The 21,792-nt window shown below is 36.8% G+C and overlaps 2 protein-coding genes across 2 annotated transcripts; both read right to left on the reverse strand.

The window, feature by feature from the left end:
• Positions 1 to 3,937: 3,937 nt before the first annotated feature.
• On the reverse strand, positions 3,938 to 12,147 carry LOC132549481 (uncharacterized). The gene is made up of 5 exons (XM_060213420.1): positions 9,582 to 12,147; positions 7,065 to 7,299; positions 6,225 to 6,358; positions 5,516 to 5,642; positions 3,938 to 4,160 (listed from the first exon to the last, which is right to left on the reverse strand). Exons 1-5 carry the CDS (start codon positions 9,604 to 9,606, stop codon positions 3,992 to 3,994), a joined length of 690 nt encoding a protein of 229 aa, XP_060069403.1. The 5' UTR covers positions 9,607 to 12,147; the 3' UTR covers positions 3,938 to 3,991.
• A 1,321-nt stretch (positions 12,148 to 13,468) lies between these two features.
• LOC132549446 (uncharacterized) lies at positions 13,469 to 20,243 on the reverse strand. Its single transcript, XM_060213389.1, has 5 exons — positions 20,142 to 20,243; positions 19,592 to 19,841; positions 17,527 to 17,663; positions 14,668 to 14,803; positions 13,469 to 14,021 (listed from the first exon to the last, which is right to left on the reverse strand). Exons 1-5 carry the CDS (start codon positions 20,164 to 20,166, stop codon positions 13,850 to 13,852), a joined length of 720 nt encoding a protein of 239 aa, XP_060069372.1. The 5' UTR covers positions 20,167 to 20,243; the 3' UTR covers positions 13,469 to 13,849.
• Between the last annotated feature and the right edge of the window lie 1,549 nt (positions 20,244 to 21,792).

Consider the following 21,792-nt stretch of genomic DNA (forward strand, 5'->3'; position numbering starts at 1 on the left):
TTCGATTGCTTAGAGTACGGTATGAATTATTTTGTGGAGCGTAATCAAAATATAAACAAAATCTTACCTACGCGTCTTTGAGCGGTCGATGTCCGCCTGAAATACTTCAGCAGTGACTCTTCTTTTTCAGGTGAAGGCCGTAACACCTGAGCCTCGTTCTGAAACTTACCTATTCGAAAAATGCAGGTAACACAGGTATATAGGTAAAATGCAGAAAATACTCGAATGATTTGAGGGTGTCTCCTTATTTGCATAAAACATTTGTCGGCCAGTACTATATTTTTCTTTAAAGACACAAACTATTGTTTAATGAACGAGGATACTTGGTATTTCATCATTTTTTGCTTAGAGCTAATTTTCCGTCCCACCATTTATTTCAATATATTAATATTGAACAACACATTTATATAGCTTGATGGAGGAACGTTTGATCGATCCTTTCAAACAACTTTATTTACAAAACAATTAAGCACTTGTTGAATTTTAAACCATTTTTATATTCATTGATTTTTTTCTCTCATGTAAATCTACCACTGGGCTATTAACAACTCCATTTTTGTTTATAACTTGACACTAAAACGCATTCTGTTCAAGCATCCCTTCCGACCGTAAGTCTCGAGCTTATTCTTAATTTGACTCTCCTTCTATATACCACGCTCTGACTAACTTTCTAGCTAGTCTTCCCATTGCAGACTCCTATTGTAACCCCGGAGTATTGTCCGAGATCCCTCCTAATTAACCACATCTATGTTTGACCCCGAGGTCAGTATATTCATCAATTCTAATCGAGAACTGCTAACTCTGAATTTGATTTGCCTCCCCTTGGCCAGCTGAAGTTTCCCATAAATTGATAACAAGATATTTATAGTATAAGAATACTTTTGCAGAAAATCGCTCTTGGTAAAACGACACAGCCTTGAGGGAGGGGGGATTCTGTCTTTGTTTTAGTAAGTATGGACCTATCTGGTGTGTAAGTAAAAATTCTGGAAACGATTGTATTTAGTTATATGTTTAACCACGGACTTATATACACACATATATATGTGTATACAAGTCCGTGGTTTAACTATGAAAACAAATAATTTCATAGTGGAACTTGGTCCGATTTTCAAAGGGCTTCATCAATTTATAAATGATAATCTATATAAAATAGATATATTATATTATATTTTGTACCCATCAGGTAATGTAGCATGAACTTGTACAATGTTGGACTAGTCGGTCATCTTTGTGCACCTATTGGGAAATGGCAAGTTAGCATGACGACAATTTCAACTGTATTTACAGTTGTTTTACGAGATTCGTTTACAACAGATATGTATAAACGGATAACCACTAGTATATACCTGTACATACCTGAACTGAATGATTATCATCACCAAAACTCACTGCCAATGATAAATAGATTTAGTTAGCGTAATCACTACATGGCTCGCGTACAAATCGGTGATATAGCACAACACGTTGGCAAACCGCAGAGGCATTAATAGAGCAATGTACGTGAAAATATATAAATAAAGAAAGAAACACGGTAAAGATTGGGAGTAATGGACATTTTTGAAAGGTAAGCCACCCTGACCGTGCTTTGATGATATATACGAAAAGTAAGGTTAGGAAAGCACCTTTCTCTACACTCGTAATAACCATTCAACACAGACCAGTCTTGATGTATACACTAACATTTCTGCCATCAATTATAGAAATGTTTTCTAGTAAATCAGTAAAGTAAAGAATGGTGAAATTGATATCGAAGTGAAAAACAGGTCAAGCCGGTAAAAAAGGACATTGATGTTAAGAAAGCATTGGTTTAGAATGATGGTCGTTTTTACTGTTTTCACCGTGGCAGAACCCGTGTGAGGACTGTCCACTCTCGCACTTTAAAGATCCCTCTGTGACTTTTCGAAAATAGAGTAAGTGTGGTAACGCGGGTTCAGGGATTAAGGGATAGTGTCAGTTTTTAAAGTCTTTTGGAGGACTTCAAAATTACCCTAACATATATCAAATCTAGATAGGCCCAAATTCTTCCTTTCAGCTTCTGGAAGCGTTTCAACTGCTAGAGTTAGGATATGGCAACATTAGCCCGTCATCTAAAACTATAGCAATTTCAAACGTTCACCGATTCAGACGGTTCTACCCCTCTCAGGGGATGCAGGTGACCCCTCACGTCGCCAGAACACTGACGTTCGTCGGTGATATGATACGCGGACACGGGAAGATTTGCGGAGACGGAAAACCTGTCATCCAACCAACCAACCAACCGTGACAGTTCGTAAGGTGTGTATTTCAGAAGGCAGCACATGCCACATACTTACCAAGTGTCTGAAATTTTAAAGCTGTGTTCCCGAAAGACCCCCATTTTCTTACAGAGATCTATACACAAGACCAAGCGTTTAAATTGTCCTAAAAATCGTTTAAAATATGGTCATTGTAATTCAGGAAAAAACTTCTTGCCTACAGGGACAGGGACATTGGTGTACTGCTTTGCACCTTATTGGTCAATTTCTTACCATCTCGTACGCTACGTACACGAACGTCAGTGTTAGTAGCTTCACACTGGTCATTTGTCTGACGAAGGTGACCGTGAAGTTTTCGAAATGCCACAAACCTTCTACTTGTTGTGTTATAAAAACTTTTTCTGTTGGTTAGAACTATCTCAGGATTTTTCCGAACTGATGGTTGAGCTAAATCCCACAGACAAGAAACCTATTAGGTCATTCAGATGATAAACTAGCACGAAAAATCTAGCGGGCCAGTTGTTTAGATATCATGCAAGAGCAAGGAGGGGAGGGGCGAGGAGGGGGGGGGCAAATATCAACCTCTATACACACAAAGTACAAACGTCAGAGGAAAAAAAACGTCCAGGTAAAGAAATGAATGGCATACAGCTTATTCACGATAACGATTCATCCCACTAGAGATTGACCATCTATCCTATTCACTTGCAAACCCGAGTCTGTACGACTTGTTCCTTTTTATAGCAGCAGAATATGACCACTGAGAAATAGGCGTTCAGAAGTGCACTAGGTGCTGGAGTATTCCAGTGTAGGCTGTAGAGATGTGTTCTTGCCAGGGGGAGTAATTAATTATATGACAGAAATAAATCAAAATAAAAATATAAGTCAGAAAGTTGAGGCTAAAACACGCTTCAGAGTTGTACGTGTATATAGATATAGGCTGGAGAACAATATGGTGTTTGCCTGCAACTAAATATAGTCATTTAAATCGACTGTCAATTATGTCGCATGATAGTTTATCGATTACAGCAGAAAACCGGTATTACTGTATACCACATAAAGCCAGGTAATATTGCTCTGGGGCTTTCTCTTAACGCAGCGATCTGTACGATGTTGACAAATAAATCTCACACTGAAGGCAACAACTATTACTCTAATTAAAATACACCTACAATTCATTTGAACAGCTTAATAGGAATGCTTTAACGCTTGATAGGAGAGATAAGCGAAAACCTTCGACAGTCACTAAAAAACCTTATTCTAGATCCTAGATACCACTTTTTTAATGTTTCATATTTGTCAAAGAAAAAAAAGGTGGGGGTGGGGTTGGGAGAGGGAACGTTCATCTTTTTTAGAACCCTAACACTCTAGTGGCTATAAGTAACAGGTTGTCTTACTGGAGGACAATGCAGATACAAGCATTGTCTGATCGATATGTCGATATGATCTCCTCTATTTGATATCCTACTTTTGGATCAAGAAGAAAAGGACAACGTCGTGTTTAATGTAATAGTCGTCTCGCATCTGTTCCACAGAGCACGTGCAAGGCATTTCTTGACCAAACCGTTAGAGCACTGATCTATCTCATCAACAAACACAAAGAAAAACATTTTAACTTTTAACGAGGGCCAATACTTGACGTAGCTTACACAGCGCAAGAAGATATTATACAAAACTGTTTTATTTGAAATTACAATGTTGCCACGAGCGGAAATTTTCTGTTTATTCTCTTTATTGTTCGATGTGACATCCTTTGGTTATAATCCGAAGTCTTCCATCGTGAATGTAACTCCTGGACCTGGATATGTTATGAGTTCGAACAACACAGCCATTCTCTTCAGACTGGCGGTACTACCACACACTGATGACATACCGTCGATGTTTTCTATCCCCGTAAACACACAATGGAGATGTTCGGGCATGATTCTGAAATGTGAAAGAAAGACTGAAAATAACCCATCAGTTGAAGTATGGGCAAGCAACTGAAAGACTGCAAAATAATCCCGAATGAGAGGAGACTTTCTAAAAATATGTTTTCCATCTAAAGATGTTTCAAAATCAATTGAATATAGTATGCTATTCCAAACATTATTGCGTCACCGACCTGCGGTATTTACAGGTCGCAGTTGATTCGATATTCAAGGGCTTGCTCCAATAAGCCTGATTTTCGTGCAAGAATTCGTCAAGTGACGGACAAACTTGCAACGCAGGTTTTCAAAAGATGAAGGTTAATGAAATGGGGAAATTTTACGGTCGTCATTATGATCTCATTGAGAAATATCCCATTTCTTTGTGCGATACGAAGCTTGAAGCTGTTGGTTCCTAAGCTTGTTCTCATTTGAGAGCCTGACATTACTTATTTGGCTTGACCAAGATTCTCATGGTGGTCGTCGGCAATTAACATCTAGTCTTATTCTCCTTGTACTTTTTCATGAGTCTCGCGTAGGGGCAATCGCTCTTTCAATAAATGTGCAAAAAGTAAAGCCTTAAGGCTATATTTTCATTTTACAATCTGAACTAAGACCCTTCATGTGTTAAAGAGCCCATAGAAAACGTGATATTTTGAAGAAGTATACTTATGCAAAAATATCAAAATGGCCCAAATTGGCACCTCTTCCTCTTCTTTGTAAGCATTTTAGCAAATACTATATATCAGAAATGATATTTGTGTTGGTGAGTAGTTTTCCCTACACGCGCTTCATATTATTATCATAATATGGCTGGATAAACTTTAAATATGAAATACATTTGTATTTAAGACATTGCATATTACTTAATATTATTTAAACATTTCAATTGCGCCGTTACTCATATGGCGTTATCCTACATTTCACCACTGATGTCTTAAACATCAGGTTAAAAATACTTAAATATCATACATAAGTATATTTCTAATAATAGCCACAATATAGTCTATAAGTAAATTTGTTCTTTATATGTCCCCGAACATTAAATAACGGAATCCTTTATTATTACTTTAGTCTATCATTACCCTTCATCAGCAGGTTTATTCTTTAACAGATACAGACTAGAAACTGTAATTTCTTATATAGTTAAGGGATTCCGGTCATTTCAATTGTCGTTAACCCCCCTCCCCACTCCTCCCCCGAAAAAAAGATTAAACAACTATTGCAAAGTTTTCCTTCCACTTTATTAGGAAAACGTATTCCGTTCTCTATTCTGATACTTAACTTAGAAACTGTGAGTGTAAAAAAAAACCGTAAATACATCGTACCGCGGCAGTCAGTTAGAAATTGAATAAATATGTATACTGTTGCTACCTTTTGTATTCTGTCAGCCCATCCACAATCCCCTTGTCTGCGACGATATCCGCCCTCTTACAACCGTCCATAATGGGATGCATAGCGGGGAAACAGGCGCTCCTCACATATTGGTAGTCAGCAAGCACTGATAAGTACAGACATACACAGATATATATAAGCACTGATAAGTACACACACATATATAAGCACTGATAAGCACACACACACACACACACACACACACACACACACACACACACACACACACACACACACACACACACACACACACACACACACACACACACACACACCCACACACACACACACACACGCACGCACGCACGCACGCACGCACGCACGCACGCCCTCACACACACATACACACCATCACACACACACACACTCGCGCGCGCGCACGCACACCCTCACACACACACACACACACGCGCGCGCACGCACACCCTCACACACACAAACACACACACACACACAAGCAAACCTCTATAAAACGTGAATAAATCAGTTGATTATCATTATATCTATGGTATATGGTATTATGTTTGATGATCACCTCATGATGATTGGTCTAAATGTTACTGTTTTATGTAGGCTGAGTGTATCACGGATTTTAAAGAAATACAACTTCAGTAGACAACAGGTACAATTTTCGTCATTATCTAATAGTTGACTTTATGGTTCCGTTATATTTCTAATTTCAACTCACGTTCATTTGCAAGTGCTGTCAATGATCCCTTGTCCGTGCAGATTCCTCCAAACACATGCATGCCAGTTAGGACGTGAATAGGACATTCCTCAATAATATCATTCTTTATCTTGTTCACCTTCATCGCCATAACTCTGAAATTATCATCACAAGAGGTAGACAGAAAATAACTCTCTATACCGACATATCACTGGCTATCATTCCTTATTTCATAAGTGTTTAGTAAATACTGACGATAATGAAAATGCTAAAAGACGTTTTAGAATATTCGGTCTCGTCTATCCGAGAGGTTTTCAAAAGTTTATAAGACCAGACAAAAATAACGGCAATGATTTAAGATAATAATGTTAGTGTATTATTCATTGCTGTTGTGTCGCGGCCCATTTCGCTTCCAGGGGGCAAGATCCAAGTTTTAAACCAACTTGATTCACTTAATTTAAAATATTGATGTTAAATGGAAAACAATCTCTTGCGCAATGTCAGCTATCGGTTATTACACCAAGAACGTGACACTGACAATAAATTAGGAATTGCACATTCAAATAAGTGAAATAAACAAAAGGAATGCTGTCTGCTGAAGGGACGTAAACAAAGGGAATACTTTCTGCTAAATACACGCCTAATTTTGCAGCCGTATTCATTTTTCATTGATTATTTGTTGGCAGTAAGTCAAGCGTTTAAAGAGGAGGTAATGGTATTTTGTTAAATATGTAACATGTAGAAATGTGCAAGTTTCACCATTCTAAACTGTAGATAGGTTTTAGAACGGTCATTTGAAGCTTACAATGTAGATTACCTCCTCTTAATAACGGTGGTATTTGAGCAAAACATGTAACTTACTGACAGGATAACTCTATTTCCTGTAGGAGTGCAGATTTAACGACTTTTTTCGGTTTGTCAATCCGCCCACCGATTTCGCTAATTGTGTCCACCATTTCTTCACCTATTCTCTCAGTCAGCATTGAATACGAATTACATTCTGATCTGCCTGCCGTCTGATCCTCTAGGCTGGTCAGAAGTGATTTCGCTGTGACGGTTGCGGCCAACGACGAAGCATATATGAGACCCACGAAAACTAAACAGAATAAAGCAGAAAAAATATACGAAACGAGTCGTCTCAAATACGTACTTAAATTTGTGTTACATGGCATGTTCAAATACATGCAGGCAGTACGTTTGTTCTTGGTATTTTCATTTTTTACTCATCTTTTTCTTTCTTTTCTTTCTGTTTTATTGTCCACTCTTGGTTTCCCTTTTGACATCCGTTTTCATTTGATCCTGACTGTTGGTGTCTCTCTTGTCATCCGCCCTCATATGATCCTGGCTGTTGGTGTGTCCCTCTTGACATCCGCCCTCATATGATCCTGGCTGTTGGTGTGTCCCTCTTGACACCAGTCTTCATGTGTCACTGATTGTTCATGTCATTCCTGACACCCGTCTCCATATGATCCTGGCTGTTGGTGTGTCCCTCTTGACACCAGTCTTCATGTGTCACTGATTGTTCACGTCCCTCCTGACACCCGTCTCCATATGATCCTGGCTGTTGGTGTGTCCCTCTTGACACCAGTCTTCATGTGTCACTGATTGTTCACGTCCCTCCTGACACCCGTCTCCATATGATCCTGGCTGTTGGTGTGTCCCTCTTGACACCAGTCTTCATGTGTCACTGATTGTTCACGTCCCTCCTGACACCCGTCTCCATATGATCCTGGCTGTTGGTGTGTCCCTCTTGACACCAGTCTTCATGTGTCACTGATTGTTCACGTCCCTCCTGACACCCGTCTCCATATGATCCTGGCTGTTGGTGTGTCCCTCTTGACACCAGTCTTCATGTGTCACTGATTGTTCACGTCCCTCCTGACACCCGTCTCCATATGATCCTGGCTGTTGGTGTGTCCCTCTTGACACCAGTCTTCATGTGTCACTGATTGTTCACGTCCCTCCTGACACCCGTCTCCATATGATCCTGGCTGTTGGTGTGTCCCTCTTGACACCAGTCTTCATGTGTCACTGATTGTTCACGTCCCTCCTGACACCCGTCTCCATATGATCCTGGCTGTTGGTGTGTCCCTCTTGACACCAGTCTTCATGTGTCACTGATTGTTCACGTCCCTCCTGACACCCGTCTCCATATGATCCTGGCTGTTGGTGTGTCCCTCTTGACACCAGTCTTCATGTGTCACTGATTGTTCACGTCCCTCCCGACACCCGTCTCCATATGATCCTGGCTGTTGGTGTGTCCCTCTTGACACCAGTCTCCATGTGTCACTGATTGTTCACGTCCCTCCTGACACCCGTCTCCATATGATCCTGGCTGTCAAAAGGGACATCAACAATTAGTAACATATTAAAACTGGTGTCAAGAGGGACTGGCTGTTGTTGTCCCTCTCGACAACCGTCTTCACATGTCACTGATTCTTTATGTCCCTCTTGACAATCGTTTCCATACGATCCTGGTTGTTGGTGTCCCTCTTGACACCAACCTTCCTATGTTACTGATTGTTCATGTCCCTCTTGAGACCCGTCTCCATAAGACACTAACTGCTGGTGTCCTTCTTACCATCCGCCGGGTCATATGCGAATTGGCGACAAAAGGGACATCAACAATTAGTAACATATTAAAACTGGTGTCAAGAGGGACTGGCTGTTGTTGTCCCTCTCGGCACCCAACCCCCATTTGACCCTGGATGTTGGTTTCCCTCTTACCACCCGCCCTCATATTACCCGGTTGTTGGTGTCCCTCTTGACACCAGCCCTCCTATTACTTTGCTGTTGGTCTCTCTCTTGACATCCGCTCTCATATGGTCCTGATTTTTGATGTCCCTATTGACACCCACCCCATATGATCCTGGATGGTGATGTCCCTATTGACACCCGTTCTCATATGACACTGGCTGTTAGTGTCTCTCTTTACACCTGTCCTCATATGACATGACTGTTGCGAGAACGTTAAATAACTGCGAAACCGGGATGGAATGTATATACCACATAACACATGTTTAAAACAATTGCCGTATCCTCGGATTATTGTAATTTCCTCACAACTTACAACATTATATGTGACATACTGTAAAATCATATATTTTCGTTAGACTTAATTTTCGCAGTTTTCACTATTTCGTGAACATTTAATTTTGAGGATAAATATAGCCCAAAATTGTGTTTGCACTAATAATGACAGTTCGTGGATAAATGAATACGTGCAATAAGCGCATTTTCGAAATCAACGAAAAGAAATCTTCCGCGAAAATTAATAATTTTACAGCAGCCATTTCGATCTTACAATGTGATGGTTAATTATTTGATAAAACGTTTGCACAAATTTCTTATATTACGACGAGAGATTAAAAAACTTACTTAGGATGATGAATACCGCTTCCATTTGTTAACAAAATTGGAATTTATCCTTTATATTGTATCGGAATACGTAACACAGTACGACTAAAGATCATTGTGGATGGCCTTTAAACATGAGTGAATATGTAAATATGGGACAATCTGAAAAATGAACGTGCAACATCTGTTTGACATTACTAAAATTGCGTGCATGTACATACTAAATGAGACCAGTTGTGTTGATAGATTTTAAATGATTCAGAACTTGGGTAATATCAAAATAGAGTCATGAATCATACGTCATCTTCCTCTTATTGGGGAAATTACTGCATTTTATAATTGACATTTAAAAAATCTGTACCAATTCATCACCAATTTACCCATCTGATATTTCTAAATGCCATTCATATATTTTCCAGATTTTCTAAATTTCTGAATTCATTGAGATACAAAGGACAAAAGGATGTCAGTGTTACTCTACATCAAAATCAGAAGGGAGTGAGGGAGGGGGTAGGGACAGAAGAGCAAAATGTTCATAATTACTTAATAGTCACATTGGACATTTGTAATAATCAAGTAAGGCATTAGGTGTAACAGACAAATGATCCCGAAAGTGACAGCATTTCATGGTTGCCTCCTTTGTCATTATCACTGTGAACAAAAATATTTGTGACATATGAATGAGGTTGGGAAGCACACATCATATTGAAGATTATGTATATGTTTATATTCTTTACGTTTTGGTTCACATAGGTATGGTAATAATCCGTTGGAAAATACTACCACAAAACTCAACGAAGATATTGCCAACCAAAAACTCCGTCATTTTTATAATCTCGTCCTCCGTATATTTCTTTTATTTTGATGTATTTTTCATAAAATACGCTTCAATATAGATCAATCCATATTTGTACCACGTTTGGAAAGGAAGCAGGAAGCTCTCATAACAAGAAAACGAAGTTGTTCCTTCAGGTAAGAGGGTGGGGGGGGGAGGTATTATAGTGAACGGAGTCCAGTGTTCTGAGGGTGTTAAACACAAGTCGGAATAATTTATTAGTTCTAAGAATGGTAGTTAGAAGTTTGGATAAAGGATTGGAACAGCTTTAAGAACCAGCAATAAAACGCTGTTTACTGTGATTCCTGAGAAGTTTAAGAATCAAATATAAACGGAGGATGTCCGTTTCCTTTTAATTGATAGTCTGTCTACATATACCTAAAACGGATGCATGATTCGCCCGTATTTCTTCTTTGGTAAGATTGCATAATGTAAAGATTCCTTTGTTATGAAGTAAGTCCAGTTCTTTTTGTTTTGTGAAAATGTATAACTGTCTGCAGAAAAGGGTCGAGTTATTTGATGCCTTTTCATTAGGCAAATGACATACCTGCTATCTAAAAATGTAAAAATGATGATTTGAATGGAGTGAACCGACTGTGAGAGTGAATCCAATGCAGAACACTCTCATTTTACTTATTCTGTGACAAAGTTTTCCAAGGACTCTCGGAATATCTTGAAATTCATATTCCATTTAAAAGAAAAAGTTTCACGTTTGAGATAATGCTAAAGCGGGCATTCACTATGTGCCTAGCAGGACCACAGTTATATGGAGAGGTTGAACAAGAACAAGCTAAAGGAGGATTTATTCTTAAGTCATCTACATTCATTTGCTGTTGTAGCGCATGTTTGTTGCTGAAAAGTTTGGATGCTACCGGCGTGGAGAAATTACGGAGGTGTTTCTGAATAGGAAGTATGGTGGGTTAAAAGCTTCGAAAGATTGCCGGTGTAAAATATTACCGAGGTTAAAAGTATCCACTCCCTTATTTGCAAACTCAAATTTCATGGATTGTCGAATTCCCTAAGAGTCGCATGGCAGAAATATAGACTGGTTTAAAAATATTATTTTCATTAATTATTATAAAGAATAAGCGTGTGTCCACGCCTTACAGGTACAGTATTAGCTAAATACACTTGAAGGTTTTGTAACCTGGAGAGAGGAAACGACTCAAACGTAATTCCAAACGATGTACCCCTAATGGTTAAATCTTTAAACTTAACACTGTTTACTCTAGAGTTCTTGCAATGTCACTCTCCATAGCTACAATTACGTCTTTTTTAGGAAGGAATACAGCCATATCTTTAGCGTTACCAAAGAGACAAATTTCCAACAGATTCAATGCGGTCAATACTACCATATGGCGTCTAATGTAATGTTCTTCACGTTGGCTACCGTACGGCGTGCTAATAGTAGGGTCGTTAGTTTGGTAGTATTTTTTCCAAAATACTTATCGAGTGTGTAGAATAATCAGAGGGTTAAAGGGGTTGAGGGGTTTACTTCAGAATTATGACCATTCATACGTTGTCTTCATCGTCCTTTTCCATCAACATATATTAAATAAAAGAGTACATTCAACGCCTTAAATATCTTTGTAGTTTTAAAATCTAGGATTGCAAAGCTTCTGGTAGAATAAACTAATGAGAGAACTGTTGTTGTTCCTGTCAGTAGTTAAGTTTTGTTCCACGTTTCGAAAAGTTTGAAAATTATGATGTGTCTGACTAATAACATAAATACGTAAGATGAATTTCGCACAGTTGCAATTGAGCTAAAAAGTCCGAAACTCTATAATTTAACTTACTATGTCTAAAATCAGTTATGTACCCGAGAACTATCCGATACCCTTGGGACCCATTAAGGAAGTCTTTTAGCATTTGATTGAGATATAGTATCACGTGATTTTTAAAAACTGAAGTCGTCAAAATATATTTACTTATAAAAATATATTTATATGAATAATTTGTGTGATTAAATATCGGTAATCTGTGATCTTGTTTAGCAGAAGGCCGATATAGCAGCGGAAAAAAGAAACAGAAGTTCATTTTCGATATTTATCATTTTACATGATGCATTGATGATTAATTCGTTGTTTCTCAATTATTTCAACATTACTGAATAATACATCATGCTGATTTTTGTTGGCCTTTCACAGACGGTGTTTGCGTGAATAGTGTTAAAACAAGGGTACCCACCATCGTTTCCTGATCTAAATCAGTAGCGTGTGTGCTCACCCATGGCTTCAGTCGCAGGTCTTATTCTCCTTAACATTGACCCCATCAAGGTATTCATTGTCCTTTGAGATATTATTTCACTCCCAGACCCTGTCTGAGTTCAGCAACGGTATATGGGACGTTGACGCGCTTCCTTGCCCTCCTGTCCAGCTCGTGCCACAAACGTTCGAATGGCGACAAATCTTGACTGTATGGTGGCCATGTTGTTTTGAGTCAGAAAGTCATGACAAACCCTAGCAACATGAGGCCTTGAGTTGTCCTGCTGCATCGTATGATAACGTCGATGGATAAGAGGAAGGACGTGTGGTCTCAAGACCTGGTCCTGGTATGTTACTGCTGTAAAATTGCCATGGATAACCACGAGATGTGTTTTCACGACTTTATATATTCCTGCCCTTACCTTAACAGACCCTCCCCCGAATTTGTCGCTTTCCGTTACGTAAGCGTCAGAATAGTTCTTTACGACGTCGATAGACAGGTTGTTGTCCATCTGACCTGTAAATCGTGAAGCGAGACTCTTCAGTGAACAACACGCGTATCCAATGGGCCAAACAAAACCGATCAGATAAATGTGCAGCCACTGTTTTCGACGTGCGTCGCCTCTGTGTTAGTAGCGAACCAACATAGGGACGTAATGACCTTAAATGAAAATCCCGCATTTGTCAGCACTGAAGTTGACACAGCGGTCAGCACTGAAGTTGACACAGCGGTCAGCACAGACCAAGGTGATAACGATATTATTTCAGTAATGTTGAAAATGAAATAAAATCAATATGAACATAAAGTGTTATTCGATGTTGTCGTACATGCACTTCTCCCGTACAACATAGGAAAATAAACATACCAATACGTAACATGAAAAACCATCTTATTGTACATTAAGGAAAGAAAAATAAAAAAAAAACAAAAACAATAATAAACATCCACTTAAGCAAAAAATAATTGAAAAAAGTGAAATACTTTTAAATGACAAAACAGCATAGAGAGTTTTGAGATTGGGATTCCAACCCACGTGTATGTGCTGGTGCAACATTCTGAGATATTTAAATGACTAACTGAAGTCTCGTGGACACGACATCACGTAATTGAGGCCATGAATGATATATATCCATCAAGTCTTGCATTAGTTTTAAATATGAAATTGGAAACGTCACAGTGGTAATCATCTCAAGAGGGGGTCACATCATCCAATACAAACGTTTTATTTTTCAGGTGATGCAAACTAGTGTTAGAGATCAAAACCAAAATCTGCCAAATCGAAAGTTACACCGGGTCCAAGGTTATGGAAAATGTCGAGGATGCAGGCCAGTTTCTTGAGACTAAGAATGTTGCCACATGCACCCATACCGTCGTTATCATCAAATCCTCTTGCGTTACATTTCTCTTGATCAATAATCTGCCTGAAAAACAATTTTTAAAAAATCAAGAATCATTCACGTTTTTTAATGACATAATATAATTTAAGTATACTAATGGGGAAAAGGGTAAAATGAATATCATTGCTTTGTCCTTGAAATAATTTCCTGAAATTTGGCATGATTAGTTTTAACTATATAACGATACAGCTTTACATAAAGATTTTTTTTCATGTAAAGGAATGAAATGAGCTGGTATTATCACTGAAAGAATTTTTCTCCCTCTGTAAGCATATATTAAATTTTAAATGATTGTTATTAACCTCTACAAGTAAGATACAAAGAGTCAGTAAAATTGATCATCGTAGATTTCTGAGAATACTTCTAGATTAACCAAATGATGTAATATATGCCAGCAAAAGCGACATTTTTGCAATATTTCACGATTTGTTTAAGAAATTTCATATCTGGGGAGTTTTCTTTTTCAGGGAGTAAAATATATTTTAGAGGAATAATCAACTATAAATGCATTATGTTAAGTAAATCATCTTAATGAATAGGGTTTCATAGAAAATATGTATCTTTTATTTCCCTCGGCATTCAAATATTTTGAAATCTATCTCATGGATTAATTATTATTTATCATATACATAATGTGCGTTAAAGTAAGTATTCATGCAAATATGATTACATCTTGTAGGCTTTAGGTCCTCCCTCCATATCTTTGAATGGCTCTATCATCTCGGGTCCACAAGCCATCAAAATCGGATTAACTTGGCTCATACATTCACGACGAAAGGCATAGGATTCCCCAAAGTCAGCTATTACTAAATGAAAGAAAACAAATTTATGTTTATGTGCGGTTGTTTATAGTAAATTAACTGATCACAAAAAAAAGAAATTTTTGTTTGCTCCTGATCACAAAAAAGAAACATGAAAATGAAAAACAAAACAGAGATAAAATGAGAGAGGAGAGAGAAATGGAAGTGATCAGATGAAATTTCTCGAATGCGATTGGTTGTGTTCTGGCAGGATTATTATGAGGATTATTAGTAATTTAATGTCGATCTTTTCCTACAACAAAACCAACATGGACAGCGTTCAATATGATAAGCGTAATGATTTCAATTTTCCCTATTGTGCATTTTCCATTTCTGGATAGCAACATATCTGCATCCCCAATCTACGGTGTCGACATGTCGCAGTTGATTCGTTATTCGTTTTCGTGCAAGAAAACGCCTATTGAAGGATAAATTTGGTGACACAGGATTTACATAGATGCAGACTGATGAAATTATGGGGGAAGTTTTACGGTCGTCATAAGAATTTCATAAAGAAATGTACTGTTTCGTTTTGCGGTATGAAGGTAGCGGTCAGATTGCCTCTTGGTTCCGTTGTGGTATATCTTGTTCTTATCTGAGTACGTGACATTAATAATTGAATAGACCAAGGTTTATATTTCGGGTGCCGTTGATAAAGCAGAAAAGGTTTGCGCCTTCGGAACACCTGGTCTTATTCCCCTTGTACTTTTTAGGAGTCTCCGTTTAAATATTTTTTTTATTCAAATGGTGCACTAGTTTGATTAAATTTGAGTTTGAATTATGACTAAGTTGACATGTTAGTATTTACGTGTTGTTTTATTAACCGACAATTAAGATTATAATTTTATATAAGTGTCCTTCTAAATCATAATGGGTAAATATTTTTATGTATTAGAAATTACACATTTCGTTTTTTTACATTAATATATATATCTTCATATTTATTTTTCTTTTATTTATGCAGATTTTTAATCAAAACAAACGTTGTGTCTTTTTCACACTATGAATTCTGCATCTTCATCCTAGTTATTACTTCGGACAATTAAATTGGATATTGTACACATTTGTTATAAAAATGGAATGTCTTGTACATAATGAGATAAAATTTAAAAGCAATATTCATGAAACGAACACAATTATAAATACATGCTAAACACTATGTTGACTCATTAAACAGGGAAATTTAAACATGAAAATAACGCTAGGTTATAGCACGAACACAGAGCTCTTGGGAATCATGCACCAAGCGAGGTGTTTTACTGTGGAGTTTGGCTGTTCATGTAATCTAGTACTGTTTCACATCCGATTGATGAATCGAACCCTGGTAGTCAAGGTATATGGTGAGAGAGAGCGTGACCAATCTCCAGATTGCACATCCTTGTGCATGTTTCTGTATGAGGGAGGGATTCCATGGAAAGCTAATTTTTTCGACCAGATGACAACACATACTTTCAGGCAGATTGGGGATGACTTTTTATATTTATTCACGTTCGGTTAATATCCATGGTCATAAGATTTTAAGGACGCAATCCTAAGCGTGTTAAGTGTGTGCATGTCTGAAATGCGCGTGTTTTCAGTTAAGAGGGCTGGGATATGTTCGTGTGAGACTCTTTGTGATAATGCGAATGTGCCTTTAGTACTGCTGCCACTTTGAAGAATATTCGAAAAGCAACCCATTGTCATATTATACTGACACTGTTAGCCATGACACTACCGCAATGCTGAGTGTACTACCTATCATTTTAGTCCTTTAGCATCGCGGACGATTCCTAGACGAAACAGCTGTATGATACAGGTTAATTATTTGGATCTGCTGTATCCTATGGTTGTATTGATAGATACTATTCAACTGAGTGTCAAATCCTTTGAGATTACAGACGGTATACACTGCTGATGGACTTTTAGGCCCCGGGAGTTTGTCGTGATCAAAAAGTCGTATTTTAATTCATTTGGATTGATAAATAAACTCTATTTCACAACATTTATGAAAAAGGTTATGTGCCATTCAACTACACTTTCATTCTAATCGTGGCACGGGCAGAGCATACATGTCAATTTGTTGCTCTTTTTATATAAATCAGCATTGAAGGTCATTGAATTTATTAAATTTTGGAATAAGTGTACCTTCCCATCCGGTTTTGACATTTTTTTCGACCAATTTGGATTTCCCTCGGTGCCCCTTAGGTTTCAACAACTTCAGCCCTTAACATCACTGATGAAGCAGCTCTATGATGCTTTGAACAATAAGGCTCTACAGTGTCTTCTTCTGATTTGCATTGAAGGCTGCTAGTCACATGTATGTCTTGCACAATAAAATATTGACTGGTAGGTCTCATGTACTGGGTGTTGTGGCTGGAAATCAATCTTACTTTAAGACAGGGTACATGCATAAGTATAGTCTATGACAACGCTTCAAATCGGCATTGTTTTGGATTATTTTTGAGCATCTTTTTTTCACAGCTAATATTTTCTAATTGAGGAGTTCTCTCTGGCATGGTTCATTAACCATTAGTTAATTGTAGATAATTGTAATGTCTTTCTGTGTTCTCTCTTAAGAATGATATCGTGATCATTTATTTAGGTATATAAGCATATGCATGTTCACTGTCTCCTATTGACCATTATTTCAATGGTACATCCCCACCCCCACACCCTCACGCACGCTCGCATGCACGCACATATAAACATACATACAAACAAACACACACAGAATTAATATGATTACTTACAGCTGTCGAGGAAGGGCGTGGTTCTACCTTCGGCTGTGCATAATCCACCGATCACGTGCAAGTTCGCTCTTACTTCATTTACGTTTGAGCATGACGCTATCGTGGTGTCGATAGTCGTCAGTTCCTTAGCAAGACTCCTGTAACAGGAAATATACTTTTTTAGTAGTTAACCACAATATATAGGCTACCACGTGTCTTGCAATACCAGATATATATATACACATCAATCGTAGATACGAGCAAAGTGTGTAATGTTCTACTCTACAACAAATTATCGCTTTATAAACCGAGAACAATTTATTGAAAAATTCCCATTTTTATTAGGATGATGTCTTAATTAAATTTCAAAATGGATGAAACATGGGTGAAATATGAAATAAGTACAAGGAGAGTGGAAGCAATTTATTTCTAAACAATGTTTTTATCAACATCTCATGAAAATAATCAAAATTAAAAAAAACCCTCCAAACGGATAAAACATATTACGTATGCTTCGCGTCTCTAATTTTCGGGTGATAATTTCTAGGCACTCCAAACGGATAAAACATATTACGTATGCTTCGCGTCTCTAATTTTCGGGTGATAATTTCTAGGCACTCCAAACGGATAAAACATATTACGTATGCTTCGCGTCTCTAATTTTCGGGTGATAATTTCTAGGCACTCCAAACGGATAAAACATATTACGTATGCTTCGCGTCTCTAATTTTCGGGTGATAATTTCTAGGCACTCCAAACGGATAAAACATATTACGTATGCTTCGCGTCTCTAATTTTCGGGTGATAATTTCTAGGCACTCCAAATGGATAAAACATATTACGTATGCTTCGCGTCTCTAATTTTCGGGTGATAATTGCCAGTCACGCCAAACGGATATAGACATATTAAATATATTTCGCGTCTCTAATTTTCGGGTGATAATTTCTAGGCACTCCAAACGGATATAGACATATTACATATGTTTCGCTTCTCTGATTTTCGGGTGATCATTTCAAGGTCTGCCTTAACGCTTCTTATTGTTTAACATTATTATCCAATTAGTAGTGATGATACGATGATCGGTTACTATCGATTGTCTAATCGTTTTATCTCATCTGATGCGATGATCGATTAATTTTTTTATAATCGATCATCGGTACATCAATGTTTTCTTGTGTTTTTAACAAAAACATAATTCATATAATGCATAATAAATATGCCAATTTCCAATGATATTTAGTATTAAGCAAATTTTAGGTAAATGAGGTATTTTAGCTCAAAGGTACAAAAATAGAAAATATTACTTTAATGAAGAATGCATACATTTTCAATGAATATTGAACACACAGATAGCAGATAATATAATCGATAAACTACATCAGACAGTCTATCCGATTGTAACCAATAATCGATTACGGATTTTAGCTGATTCCCATATCACTACTTATTAGTTGCATATATAACTATCTTTAATTATTTCATTATCAGGTTTTTCTTGTCAAAATAAACGCTAATAGTTTATGATACGACAATTGATCCTGGTATCTTACTGATGTTTACAAATCAATTTCTTAATGAATTCACTAGTGGCGTGGCGTGGCGATGGAAAAGTTACTAAGTAACGAAAAGATGACTTAATGGAAATAATTAAATTTCATTGAGTAATAAAAAGGTCAAATTTGATAAAGTAATGAAAAGGAATAAATCTAATAAAGTAAATGGAAAGGAATAAATCTAATAAAGTAAATGGAAAGGAATAAATCTAATAAAGTAATGAAAAGGAATAAATCTAATAAAGTAAATGGAAAGGAATAAATCTAATAAAGTAATGAAAAGGAATAAATCTAATAAAGTAAATGGAAAGGAATAAATCTAATAAAGTAAATGGAAAGGAATAAATCTAATAAAGTAAATGGAAAGGAATAAATCTAATAAAGTAAATGGAAAGGAATAAATCTAATAAAGTAAATGGAAAGGAATAAATCTAATAAAGTAATGAAAAGGAATAAATCTAATAAAGTAAATGGAAAGGAATAAATCTAATAAAGTAAATGGAAAGGAATGAAATAGAAAACATACACTCACCTACACAACTGATTCGAAAAAACACGTAAACCATCCGACGTCACAGCTTTTCCTGTCTGAGCTATATGGTCGAATGCACTCCACAGATGTTCATTGAAACTGTTCTTCACCATCTGCTGTAACTGTACGTAAGATGTACATTCAAGCAGTTGGGTTTCTCGTCGCAATGGTAACGCAGACCAAGACTCCCTTTTTGAATGCCATAAGCCTGTTACGGTGGACACCGTTAATGCTAACATAAATGACCGTGCTGTGGGATAAAAAAAAGTCGCAAAAATGATAAAGTGATAAAATACAGAAAAAAAAAAGAAAAAAAGCGACCCCCTCCAACAAAAACAAACAAACAAAAACAATAATTTTTTTTAAAAAAAAAACCACAAAAACAAAACAAAACAAAAAAAAATAAAAAAAAATAATAATAAGACACACACACAAGTTTATCACGTAACTTTTGGAAGACAATACTTAAGGAAGACTATTTAACATTGAATGCAATCAATTTCATATACAGTTCTGTTTACAAAAATGAAAAAAAAATGTTTAGACATACTCATCATTGTCAGGGGACCGTCCATGATGATCGACTCAGGATCTAGCTGGAGCGGGAATAAGGCTTACAACAGTAACTACTCTCAGTTTTTATAGGCTGTGTGGAAATAAGAACGATGTTAGCCTAGATTGTCAATGGGATTTCTGGTAAATAATTAAATGTATTCGCTACCATGCGATGCTATAACATATTTGTCGACATGATCATCTCTATTAATGGGTTTGACATTTTGCATATATCTAAAGTGTTTAAATCAATACGTAACCTAAACACTGAAATGACATTCAAACACACTTCAATAATTACTTAATTACCGGTGATAAAAATTTATAACTGTTTATATTTATTCACAAACTCCATGCATTTAAAAAAAAAAGCACAAGTACCAATACTCTGCTGTCTCCATATAATATACAGACAACATACAATCTCTATGTATGTATGTATGTATGTATGTGTGTGTGTGTGTGTGTGTGTGTGTGTGTGTGTGTGAGGGTGTGTGTGTGTGTGTGTGTGTGTGTGTGTGTCACCACTTTCTTCAAATAACCTTTGAACTCGTTATGAAATCACATAAAACGATTTCGAGAGATCTGTAAAAAACACTTTTCGGACGTTTATATAGAAACTCTCTACTAAGAAACCGTTGAACTCGTTACGGAACTATAAGATACAGTTTTGATGAAAATCTTATTATAACGTAATTCCCTTTAGTACATTACATATTAACAAACAGTTCACCAACGGAATAGATAGCTCTAGTACTATTTGAGCAGTAATGAGCAGTTTGGTCCAAATTTTATGCATAACTCAGTTTTACTATCAGCATTTGGATGGACTTTGAAAAAAAGTTAAGGGAAGAGCAAAAGAAAATTCAACTTCAAGTTTTCTAACAGATAACATTAAAAAATACCATCCAATCTGAGATGTAAAACTTACTATTTCCTTTTATGGGCATATACTCATTAACACTTGTTTGTGGATAATGTTTCGGTTTGCTATCTAGAAATATCATACCATGCCTGACTTGTCTGTGTAATTTGAATGAATGACCGTTGTTCTCTGGTATTTACAGAGATTAAGAGACTATCATATTTAAGTAATGACTCAGGGCAGTTCTCCGAATGAGCGGTCAATTACGTGGAGCAGATAACGTTAAATTCATGAACATCCAAGTTCTATAAAAAAAATCGTGTAACTGAGTATTTTAGAGAGCAAAATCATCCATGAAGATTTGACTTAAGTAATCAGTTATAGAAAATGTAGGTCTTACTATCGACCATCCCTTTACTATAAAGAAAACGGTCTGTAAATTTTGTAAATATTTGCGATTATAACCGACAATTTACTGAACATCAGGAGGATGAACATTTGGATAGTTGTAATTTCCTTCTGTGTTTTAAACACCGGGAAAAGGACCGAATCAATCATAAAGAAAATGTTAGTTGTGATCTGAACAAACAAGAAACAATGGATTCAAATTTTCCAGTTAGATATATCATGTCTGGTTTTCGATATTTCAATGTACGTGGAACTTTGATAAACTTTAAAAGTAGTACTCACCTTTTATAACTTGTTCGTTATAGCTCAAAATATATAAGATCCATTGTAATTTTGTGAGGAGTTGTAATAGTTAGTTCGGCTTCAATTCCAT

This window comes from Ylistrum balloti, unplaced genomic scaffold, assembly GCF_031769215.1.
Source record: "Ylistrum balloti isolate Yb309-2 unplaced genomic scaffold, AGI_CSIRO_Ybal_v1 Utg370058, whole genome shotgun sequence".
Classification (NCBI taxonomy): Eukaryota; Metazoa; Mollusca; class Bivalvia; order Pectinida; family Pectinidae; genus Ylistrum; species Ylistrum balloti.

Excerpts from the sequence above, each read along its gene's own strand:
- LOC132549446 (XM_060213389.1), bottom strand. The coding sequence starts at position 20,166 with ATGGACGGTCCCCTGACAATGATGA. Across the intron at positions 19,842-20,141 it reads CGGTCCCCTGACAATGATGA|CACGGTCATTTATGTTAGCA; the intron begins GTATGTCTAAAC and ends TTTATCCCACAG. Across the intron at positions 14,022-14,667 it reads GGACCTAAAGCCTACAAGAT|GCAGATTATTGATCAAGAGA; the intron begins GTAATCATATTT and ends ATTGTTTTTCAG.
- LOC132549481 (XM_060213420.1), bottom strand. The coding sequence starts at position 9,606 with ATGGAAGCGGTATTCATCATCCTAA. Across the intron at positions 6,359-7,064 it reads GAAATAGAGTTATCCTGTCA|AGTTATGGCGATGAAGGTGA; the intron begins GTAAGTTACATG and ends TGATAATTTCAG. Across the intron at positions 5,643-6,224 it reads GACAGCACTTGCAAATGAAC|TGCTTGCTGACTACCAATAT; the intron begins GTGAGTTGAAAT and ends TGTACTTATCAG.